The sequence below is a fragment of the Pterocles gutturalis genome, unplaced genomic scaffold (assembly GCF_000699245.1).
Source record: "Pterocles gutturalis isolate BGI_N339 unplaced genomic scaffold, ASM69924v1 scaffold2032, whole genome shotgun sequence".
In the NCBI taxonomy this organism is placed as follows: Eukaryota; Metazoa; Chordata; class Aves; order Pterocliformes; family Pteroclidae; genus Pterocles; species Pterocles gutturalis.
This window is the reverse complement of record NW_010109927.1, coordinates 1-11,708: the sequence shown is the minus strand read 5'-3', so window position 1 is coordinate 11,708 and position 11,708 is coordinate 1. Positions and strand designations below refer to the sequence as shown.

General features: G+C 36.8%; 1 protein-coding gene across 1 annotated transcript in view; it reads right to left on the bottom strand.

Moving 5' to 3' along the window:
- Nucleotides 1-11,687, bottom strand: part of NOP14 (NOP14 nucleolar protein) — a 24,845-nt gene extending 13,158 nt beyond the window's left edge. The window contains exons 1-10 of the mRNA XM_010073120.1: nt 11,382-11,687; nt 9,250-9,384; nt 8,288-8,429; nt 7,602-7,747; nt 7,058-7,195; nt 5,377-5,499; nt 4,028-4,159; nt 2,375-2,687; nt 945-1,075; nt 617-702 (exon numbers count right to left, since the gene is read on the bottom strand). Of these exons, the coding sequence (XP_010071422.1) occupies nt 617-702; nt 945-1,075; nt 2,375-2,687; nt 4,028-4,159; nt 5,377-5,499; nt 7,058-7,195; nt 7,602-7,747; nt 8,288-8,429; nt 9,250-9,384; nt 11,382-11,579 (1,544 nt within the window). The 5' untranslated portion in view covers nt 11,580-11,687. The remainder of the gene's footprint in view (nt 1-616; nt 703-944; nt 1,076-2,374; nt 2,688-4,027; nt 4,160-5,376; nt 5,500-7,057; nt 7,196-7,601; nt 7,748-8,287; nt 8,430-9,249; nt 9,385-11,381) is intronic.
- Between the last annotated feature and the right edge of the window lie 21 nt (nt 11,688-11,708).

Genomic DNA, 11,708 nt, shown 5'->3' with positions numbered 1-11,708 from the left:
CCCTACATTTAATAGGAATTTCCCTTGTTGCAGCCTGTGTCCACTGACTCTCGTCCTTTGCTGTATACCTCTGAGACCCATTTGGCTCTCTTGTCACTGTAAGTGCTTGTCAGGTATTTGAAGACAACAATGCCAAATCAACAACTTCCTGCAAAGTGTTTGTTCGGAACTTTCATATGAGCTTACTATAACACTCTTTAATTCCATTTTCATCTAGTTTCCTGACTGAATTCACCAAACGGAAACCCGTGGTAAAAACAAAGATTGCAAAGGGAACAGCATACCATAATTGAAAAGCCTAAAATCCTTAATCTGCAGTCTAAATAACTTCATATAGAGAAGATTGCATACAGACATGCTATTATTTATCCACTACCCATGAAAAGCATGTTGCAGATCAAAAATTACATTCTGAGGTTTTGAAAATGTCTCGGTACAATTAATAGCTCAAGCAATATATGAAGCAAAGTTAAAATATCATAGACCTGGAGAGTTACCAGTTGCCTACAATCCCTACAGAACTATTTGAAACAAACAACATGCTAAATGCTTTACCCTAGGTATTTTTTATCTTTAAATTATAAAGCGGCAAAAGTCTGTAGGATTTGTTACTTACAGGACGAGTTTGTCAATTGTTCTGAGCTCTGGTAAATCCAGAGTTGCTAACTCCCCAATATACTCCAAAAGGAAGCCAACCAATTTCTGGAAGAAGCATAATATGTTAAAATCATTAGTTTTTTTTTTTTCAATTGAACATATTCTTAAACAGCACAAAAGAACAATGATACAGAAGTTAGAAAATGAAGAGTGGTATGTTGATTCCACTGCTATTCACAACACAGAAGTATGTATGTTTTATACTGCTTCCTTAATACTTACTAAAACTTACTCTGGAATTCAAAGTTAATTTTAAACCTTAAAACAAAACAACAAAACTCCCGTACTTCCAACTTTGCTTTGTTTCCCACTGCAAGGCTTGGATGATTGCATTTCTGAATTCTCTCCAGTATAATAAGCTGTTGTTCTATTGTTCTTCCAGCCAACAAAGACTTAAATGTCTCATAGGACTCAGGAACTAGAAAGCAAAAACAAAAATTGACCAGACAAAAATCTCAAACTTAACGTATTTAATTCAAACTAACATCTAACACAGTTCCAATCTGAAAATGTTACTAATCAGAAAAAAAGATAACAAACAGCTTTTAAATAACCACATTTTAAAAATGAATAACCTATCAGCCTATGTAACCTATGTAACATATATATGAACATAAGTCAGAAAATAATGTAAATACATTTCAATGAGTAACATTCAGTTCATCCTGTATTTGCTGCCTAAGCAGAGCACAACTATGTTGACACGCACAAAGCAGAATTAAAATTAAGCACATATTCAACGTTAAAATTACTATAATACAATTAGCTCTTTGTTTAATTCATACCTAATGAGGTTTTGTATGAAGGATATTAAGACAAGTAAGAACCTTGCCACTAAGAGAAAATAATTTTAAAAAACCCAAAACCAGTATATATTTCGTCTTTTGTATAAATCCACATGCTAGAAAACATCCTAACCAGTCAAGTTTTTTTTAAGTTATTTTAATGTGATTGCTTTCTGGTTAGAGCAAAACCTGAACACAATTTAAAAGGCTTTGTGTAGTATAAGTTACCTCCTTTTGAAGGAAAAATGCAACCACTTAAGGAAGTTGTTTGAAAGGTTTGTTTAATCTTGAGACATATACTTTTGTTAAGAGAATCAGCACTAGGACAATAGTTAGACGCATTACATAGTTAATATTAATGAATGTTTTGTGTACTCCTTGAAACATGCCTTCTTCTTCCTCCTAGGCACAGACCCAAAAGGAGTTAAACTTCGAATGTCTTTAACAACATTGCGATGTTACATGACAGGGATTAAACCTCAGAATCATGCCTCTCCAAGCATCTTCTCTGACAAAAATGTCAATCCAAACACTAGAGAAAGTAACCTTTTCTCATTTAAGTATAGATAATAGAATACTATTCTGGCTTCCTTTATGCACGAGCACTTTGGATTGGATGTGTTGGGGGCCTTCAGAAAGGAGTAGAGATATTTTCATTTTTCTCCCCAGTATTTATCTTTCAATTCTAAGGCTGCTCGGAGGAGCAAAAACAGCTCTGGGGTGAAACAGATCTGGTTTCCACTGCTCATACCGTGACTAGGGCTGATCACTAAGAACAGCAGTTACTGGCTACTCTTGGAACAGTAGAGGACAACCATGAAGCAAAACTACATGGATGAACAGGAATACATAAGACCCTACAGGCGAGAGAAAGAGACTGGTTATAAACTGCCTGAAGACAACAGGGATTTCTGGATCAGTCCTTTGCTTACCACCAAATGTATAGGGAAGTTCTGATTTGGCAGCTTCCCTTTTTGTATCTTGTTCTTCCACATTCTGTGATTCATTTTCATTTGTCTTGTGTTTCTTCTGTTCTTTATTCTCTGCAGCTTCTTCTTCACTCTCAAGGTCAGATTCAAGATCAGAGTGGCCATCTGCAGCACTGTCCTCCTCATCTTCATTAGCAGATTCTTCCTCACTTTCTTCTTCATTCTCATTATCTTCCTTCCCACCTTCCTCTTCTTCCTCTTCCTCCTTGTCTTGTTCCTCTTCCTCCTCCTCCTTTTCAATATTCATTTTTCCATCCTGTTAGTAGAAAAAATAAGCTGGTTAAAACACTGATAAAGTGACAGCACCTCATCAGAATCACAATGCAAAGCTACCATTAAATACACATGAACAGGATCTTAGCCTTGCTATCCTGACCAAGCAGCAAATGGTAGCAGTGCTAGCCAAGAAGGGATTTTAAGGAGAGAACATGCATACTGATACAAGAATAGGAGGACATTTCCAAGGGCCTGTAAGAAACTGGAAGAGTAAGTAGTAGTATATGAGGACTAAAAGAATCAACACAAAAGTAAAAACTACTATCAGATGATATAAAAAAAAAAAAAACAACATCCCTTACAGATGTATTCTTGGTTAAAAATACATTCCTTCTATGTATTAATATTTATCTTATATGCTATTTTAATCATCAGTTTAATTTCACATTCACAATTTGTATTCTCTCCTTTGAGGATAATAGCAGTTCCCCTGCTACTTACATGTAAGAGGATGAGAGGATCAGTGTGCACACACGTGCACCACAGTCAGGGTGACTCACTACAGTAGCTTCAGAGTTATATTGCTCTGCCACCTTAATCAAAGCTACTTCATAGGGAAAGGTCCTTTCAGGCTGAAATTTGGTGGAAGCTGTATCAAAACAGCAGAAATTTAAAAAAAAAAAAAAAAAAAAAAAAAAAAAAAAAAAAAAAAACAAAAAGAGAAGAAGGGCTAAAGCCCTCTTTTCAGCCCGGTCGGTAGGCTAACAGCACAGAAGGCTTATATATAATATCAGGATTACAATCAGTAGACTGAGGGAAACAACTATTCCCCTTTACTTGACACTTTTAAGAGTACATAGAACACAGTGTCAATTTTTGGGCCTTCAAATACAACAAAGAGATCTATAAGCTGTGGCAAGTTCAGCAGAAAGCCATCAAGACTGTTGAGGGGCTGGGGCACCTGCTCTCTGAGGAGAGGCAGACCTGGGCTTGTTCAGCCTGGACCAAATAACTACTTTTCAGTACCTACATGGAAGGTCATTGAGAAGGCAGAGCAACACCCTACATTAGAGTCCACAGCAGGAGAATGAGACACAAAAGGCCTAAGTTGAAACAAGAGACCTTCAGACTGGATATAAAGAGAACCTTTTTCACTGTAAGGACAATCAGTGGAACAGGCTGCTCAGAGAGATGTGTAGCCTCCATTCTTGGAGATTTTCCAATAACAGACTGGGTAAAGCCCTGAACAAACTAGTGATTTCATAGCTGACCCTGCTTTGAGCAGGACGTTGGACTAGAGGTCTCCACAGAGGTCACTTCCAAACTGATTTTCCCATCTTCTTCTCAGAACTCTGAAAATTCTGAAATTTTAAACCTTACCATGTAAGACAATAAACGTCTGTCATCTTTATCCAGGATAAAGCCATCAGCCAGATCATCAGCTGACACATGGCTGGGTTTCTTTTTATTTGCCTGTTCATCTATTCCACGCATGCGACGTAGTCGATCTGCCTGTATTTCAGAAGAAATACCACACATAGACATGAGTCATCTAGATCAATCCAGGTGACTACGCCAGAATGGAAGATTCATCAAATAATACAGCTAAGAAAATCAAATTTAAAAAAACAAAACTGGGATTACTCAACTAGTTGATGAAAAGAAAAAACAGCAACTTAAGAAATCATGGGCAAAATCTAATGATGCCTTTTTTTTTGTCCGGAGCACAATGCAGCAAGAACACATACACAATTGGATTAGCTTACTTGGAAGGCTTTAAAACTGGGTTTCCCAGAAGCATTATGTGCTCTCATTTTAAAATTTATCTGGTTTGCTGATGAGACAATGCATCGCTACTAGAAAATGTAAGCTTCTGAAGTGTTTTATGATCCTGCAGTGTTTATCTGTGTTTCCCATACGTGTAACAAGTTTGTAGTATAAACACAATCATACCCTAAGATTTTTAAGATATACTAAATTTGTAAATAGATTCAATGGGCAATATCTGAACCAATCATTTACAAATGGATTTCCACCTGGGCAACCAGATAGACTGTGTATCAAACAAGATGACAAGAACAGAAAAGAAAAAAATTCCTTCTTTCTGTTCTGCTACTAGCTACCTAGCTTTTCTGAGGCAACCTGAAGGTACTGAAACCCTGTAGTCCTAAGTGTCCCTCCTGCACCAAAAGAAAATTTTAAAAAGGAGAGAAATATTTACCAAATTATTCATTCTTTCTTTAAGACTAAGAGCTCCATGTAATAGAAAGAGCACGTAATGTTTCCCAAGAGAATCCTACTCCGCTGCAAAGCAAAGGTATGTACATGCTACTGCTGGAAGACTCTTACAACACCAGAACAAAACAATAAATGACGTGCCAGTGTATTAATTGAACTGCTGTGCAACATGATACTCCGCTTACTGATTTTGAAGTGCCTCTCAACTCTGAATAATTTAAAACATATAAAGGCAAATCAAAGCAATCCTACATTTTTACTGAGGAAAGATCAACTCATTTCATAAGCCTCACTAGTCACATACTAAACCTATGATTTTTTTCTTGTAATATCAGATTGCAAACAAAACACAAACAGAAGATTTCCTGAATTCACCCTCCAACTAATTGCAGTTTCGTAGAGCCACTTTCAATCTAAGGTCAAGCAATGAATACAAGTGGTCACTCCCAAAAGACAGGCCACAAAACAATCTAAAACCATAAATGGTATACCTCCAGCTTCTGGAGTCGCGCCTGCTCCTCTTTTGCCAATTCTTCTACTGTCTTCATCCTTTCTGAAGGTTTTGCTTTCATCTCGAATCCAAGTTCTCGAACAATCATATCATATTCATCAGGCTAAAGAGATATTTATATAATTGTTTATTATCTTAAGTTTTATTATTCTGCTTTGCAGCTACCCCTCTGTCAGACTAACAGCTAAGAAATAAGACTGCTAAGATATAAGGAAAAGACAGTTTCCAAAGAAAGCTGCAAGAACATTCAACTCAGTATTAAGACAAGGAATGGACTGAACACTTGAATTGAAATTCTCCTGGAATTCCGCCACCTCCCCCCCCCAACCCAAGTTACTCACAACTTAAAAACTTACAAATAGTATCTTAAATAAAAACTCGTTTCGTTATTAAGTGAAAAACTTTTAAATATTATTTATTAATAAAATACTATTTTCTCAAAAAGCAGATAAAATTAATAAATTTATAGTTTACATTTCACTTCATACGACAGTATGAACAGAAGACACAAGCTAAGTCTTTGTTATCTTAGATACATAGATGTCTATCTTAAAGAAAACAAAGTTGGATGCTGATACTCAGTGAGTTTAAGCAGCATACTTGGGAAATCAGTCACTAGCACAGCCTACACTGCACTTGTGAATAGTCTTCCTGATGCCTGCTTAAGTCACTAAACCATACACAGCTTCTCTAAAATTCAGTTCCAGGAATTTTTCTTCTTACACATGACTAGATAATTTTCTCCAATTCAACAATAACATTATAGAGCATCACTACTTATACTTCTCATCCTTGATAATTCTTAAATTGGATACACAATCCACACAAATGAAGCAAAGGAGTCTAATCTTCTTTTTTAGCAAATTATGATGACAACATTTTTTGTCTAGGATACCACACTATCAACATACTAGAGTATTCAGCACGTTAAAACCAAAAATCAACACATCAAAATATGAAGTTTTGATCCAGTATCTTCTATTTGATATTTGAGATCAGTTTTAAAATAAGGACAGTTCATTAGTTCCATCTTCCAAAAACTGAGTTCTACTGCCAAGGAATAAATGGCAATTCACAATGTTCTGCAAGATAATACATTTCTACAAGAAAAAAAACCCAGTGTAATGCATTACAGTACCTATTTTTAGATTTAAATGTTTATTTCCCTTATTATAAACACCTGAACAAAACATAACTTTATAACTTTAGTATAAAACATGACAGAAAAAGCTTTGAGACTGTAAGATATCTATTCAAAAGATAAATATTTTCATTCCCTTTTTGTAGGGACAGCACCTAATTTACAACAAGGAAATGTCTGTTGTCAAATAAAAGTTATTTTATCCAAGGAACACTGCAAAGACATTCAAACTTAATCAATGCTCTCAACAATTTTAGTTCTTCAAGAAAACGTATTTGTAAAAATAAGCTGTAGCAAACAGTTGTTCAACCTGCAACCTCTCTCAGATTTGAACACTACTGGTAATTAAAATCAGATAAATCATATAAAATCCTATATTCCTCCAATTAACCAAACTGTCCTAAAACTGTAGCATTCCTTCAACGTGAATAGCAGGCAATGTTTTATTTTTGACCTTCAGCCACCACAAGTCAAAACCACACGTTATTAGAACAAGAAAGTAGTCTAGCCAAAATCTTACCTTGGGTTTTTCTACTTCTTTGTCCTTTCTCTCTGACTTTGGGGTTTTGTGGGCAATAAGGGTTTGGATTTCCTTCCAGTCATTGTCAAGCTTTTCTGTGAGCTCTAACGCACTTTCTCTCCGAGTTTGCCTCTCTTGCTACAAAAAGAACAAAACAAAAACAAATGCAGCAGTTATGTTCAGATGAATATGACAGAGCATTTACAGCTGTCTTTAGCAAATGAATAATTAAAAAGAATTAACATTTTAAAGGCGTTAACATTCTTTGTGGAAGAAGCAGTATAGAGTTACACTGAATGGCACAAGGGATGCATACAGAAAACAAGTCAGGAGTCAACAGAAGGGGAGATTTGGGGATACAAAAGAATGTCAGATATTCAAGGCATATCCTCAAATGCTTACAAAGTCAGATGGACTTTATTCAAGGAGCTTGGATTCTTCTAGACAGCTACCTCCTTTGTTTTCTATGCCACTACTATTTTATTCTGCAAATTGTGACAGCTTCTTAATGATGCTCATTTATACTTCAGGGATAAAAACTCACCTTTTCTTGTTTAGATTTAGCTATCATCTCTTCTATGAGTTCCTTCCTAGATTTAGGTTTTTCCTCCTCTTCATCTTGCTGACCACTTGACACTTTTTTGCGAAGGAGGCCTCCACCTCCTCCAAAGTGAGCAGCAGTTAATTCAGCTAGAAAAAAAAAAAAAAGATTGGGAATTCTTTTCAAACACATACATGAGCACTGCTGCTGCTGGAACATCATCTCCTCATTCTTTGGGAACGGGAGCAATTAAAACTATTGAATCAATCATGTATTATTCCCATCCCTGTGGGAACAGCCATACCAAAAGAGATCAATGCTAGACACATAATTTACACTGCCAAACATTTTGTATGAGGTAGGAACAAAACATTTTCAATGTTTTAACTAGTACTTAAGTGCAGAGGTACAAGAAAGCAATCAGAAAACTCACACTTCAGATTCTACGCAACAGACTCGAAATACAGGTACCTATGCACACTGAAAAGCCCACAGATTAAAGAAGCTTGCCAGGTAGGTAGTTCCAACTTAATATCTACTAAAATCCAGACAGCTGTTCTGTGTAATCAAATCTGGCTTAAACATCCCGACTAATTACATAATATTCTTTCTCACTGAAAGTACTGAATAAATGACATACATGTACCCACAATAAAACCAGCAGCGGGATACTAGCTGAGATGTCTTACCTGACAGCATTCCTCTTTCTTCTGTGTCACTGTCACTATCAATAATATCATTTAGTTTTTCAATTTCTGCCAAAGATTGGCCATAATGAGTCAATTCTTCATCTTCATTAAGATTATAGATACTCTTCTTTCCATAATTTTGCTAAGAATAGTAAAACAAAGCAATTAAATAACAAAAGATTTTTAGTTCCCAGGAAACAAATTAATAAAGCCTCTATTTTTAATGCTAGTTGAAGAGATTCTTATTCTGGTGTTCTGCTGGAACAGAACACTGGAATAAGAGCACTACCAGACCGACACTTTCATTCAGATACATTAAACCTTAAGTGAGGGAGTATGACGTCTTTCTTATACTAATGTAGATGAAACAAACTAGAATTTATACAAATTATCAGTAGAATATTACATTACACTACTCAATTCCAGAGACTGATTATGATGAGGCAGAAAAAACACTACTGCACATACAATTCACCTTACAGAATGACAGCAAGTTACAGAGTTCTTCTAGTCAGCAAATGAAATGTCTGCTGTTCAACAGCTGTACTGCAATCTCAAAGTGTATTTGATGGCGGTTGCCTTTTGCTAATTCAATTCCCAAATCATGGTAGGCAAGTCAAAGAAAACCAATCGATCAATTGAACTGCTTAAAACTGGTTTTCTTGCATATCAGCTCTCAAAAGCGCTCAAAGAAATTCCTGCTTCAAAAAGTTGTCTTGCAAAACTATAAAGTTTTCATGAAAAATTTAGTATTCCCACAAAAAATTGCACTTTTTTTCTTTTTTAAGAAAAGAAACAAAATATATAAAATCAAAAAGAAAGCATTATCCTGCAAAACCCTCTGTTAAGGGGGACACTCTCCCAACCTATAAAGTGAAGTATTTCTTGTGGTTTTGGCTTGGTGGGGATTTTTTGTGTGTGGTTGTTTTGATTTTTTTTCTTTTGAAATTCCTGTACTTTACCTGTCTTTCCAAAGTGAATCGTCTGATCATCTTTTCCTCTGGGCTTATTTTGGTGTTATATTCACCAAAACGTTTATCTTTAAAAACATTTGTCTTTTCCCTTTCTTTATATTCTTTCAGTAATGTTTGGGTACGCTAGAAAAAAAAAAAAAAGGAGATAAAATTAAAAAAACAAAGAGAGTAACTACTTTCAAAGTCAAGGCAACATAATCTAATTTATCAGAATGCAATGGAAGAGGAGGAAATATTAACGAGAAAAGAGATGGGAAGCCCCTACAAGTACACTGTATCTCACTTTTATCACATTGCCACTGAATAATTCTTTTTTTGTCTGAAGCTTAGTATACAAGAATGACATACGAAAGAAAGCAAAAAAGCCCCAGTTTCAGCTGAACCTCTTTTGGTCTTGTCATCTACGACATAAGAAAACCCAGATGGGTACATACATTTAGCTCTCTGCTTTAGTGTTGAGCACAGGGAGGTTATGCACCAAAGCAATAAAAGGAAGTTTAGCAGACCTATATGAGGTAGTATGTGCTGTACTTATGGTACAGGTAAGGAGACAGGTTTACTTTTCAATGCCAGTGATCTAATTCAGGACAGCATTTGATTTACCTTACTATCAAATAAAACCCAAAGACCTTAAAATGTGACATTAAATATTCATAAAGTTTTCTAAAATCTGGACAAATAGTAACGAAGACTGAAAGCTAATTTGCAACTTCATGCTGAAGATATTGTATAGATTCTAAAGAAAGAAAATGCTGTCTATGTTTAGACTGGAAAAAAATACATATTTATTTAAAACACGTTAACTGAATCTTACAGAAAGGTACTGTTGCTATCCAAATTACCATGACCTCACAAACCACTGCACTGAAGGAAAAGGCTGAGTTTCCTACAACAGGCCTCTACAACCTCACTGAGCATTCACAGCTTTCAGACACTGCTGCAACTGACCCCAGAACTCGGGCTTCATCTACGACTGTGCCAGTTCTACCTGGGATTTACTTCTTACACAGAATATATAAATTATCATGCAGTTTAAACATTGTGCATGAACTTTAATATCTCTTAATACCTTGGATATGGAAAAGCACTTTTGTTTATTAACTATCTGATGTCCTCTCTCATTGATAAAAATTATATAATACATCACTTCTCACAACGCATACGAAATGATAAACTATCCATTTTCTTTTGCTGCACTCTTTTTAAAGAGAACTTCTTTGCAGTAAGTGCTTTAAATTCTTTAAACATGTCACAGAGAGTCTAAAGGGCAAACTTTCAAATTATGCTTTTTTCAGCTTTAACTGAATCTACAGAGGTTTTATCTCCTTTCCTGGTTTGTCTGAAGGGACAGATTGTAAAAAATTTCAGTGCTCCACTCAAGGATAGGGTAGGTTGTTGGAATCACAGATGCACAGTATGACACAACATTCTCTCTTATACATTACGGATTTTGATCAGGTAGCTAGTGATGTCAGTAAAGAAAGAAAAAGAGGCAATTTTAAAATAGTGTAAGGGTGGAAGAGAAAAGATTTGCTCTTCTTAAGCTGTATGGTCATTCTTATGAGAACAATGAGGGTAGATCATTATTTTGCATCCCAACGAAATTCTACAATGCAACTATTTAACAAGTACACAAAAAGTAACCTGTATGTTTTACAAATCCATGGTAGGTTCTTTGTATCTATGTTTCTCATTGCGTTCAGACCTTAGTACCCTTTCAAGCTTTCACTATTACAGCAAGCTTGCACTATTATCAAGAAGCTTAACACCCTGCAACAACCAAAACTGACCAACATTACACCGACAACCACCCGCACTCTGGTCCAGTGTTTGCTTGCCGGCAACACTTGCCGTTGTATTCTGGACCTGGGTAATTCGAAAAGAGAATGGTTCCCACACATCCAATAAGGGCGACTTGCACTACTGCACCCTGTGGATTGCATCGGAGGGAAATGTTTCCAGCAGGCTCTCCATCACCACCTGAACAACGGGAGGTGACCAGCCCCTCCTGTGCACAGCACAGGCAGTCTCTCATCTCACCCGAGATGGCTCCAGGCTCATCACCTCGCCACCACACCTACAGATGCCACCCTTCCTCCTAACTTTTGATGTCCTCTTACCTTCTTGATGGCCTTGGACCGTGAGACACCCGGCAGCCCCACATCATTCTTGGTCTTCCTCCCCAAGATGTTAAACTTCTGCCTGTTGACCTTCACCTCAAAGGGGTTGCTCTTGACCATGGCTATAGCTGATTTCACGGGGCCCTTGGCTGTGGAGGGCGCCGAGACCTTTCGCTTCCGCTTAGCTGCCTTCCCCATTTTCGCTCTGCCTGCCCGCGTGGATGTGCGTGGGGAAGGCGAGGCTCAGAACTCACTCAGCGTGCCGGGGCCACAGCTGGAGGTGCGAACGGGCCGAACAAAATGGCGCCCGGGGGGGGGAAAGCCCCC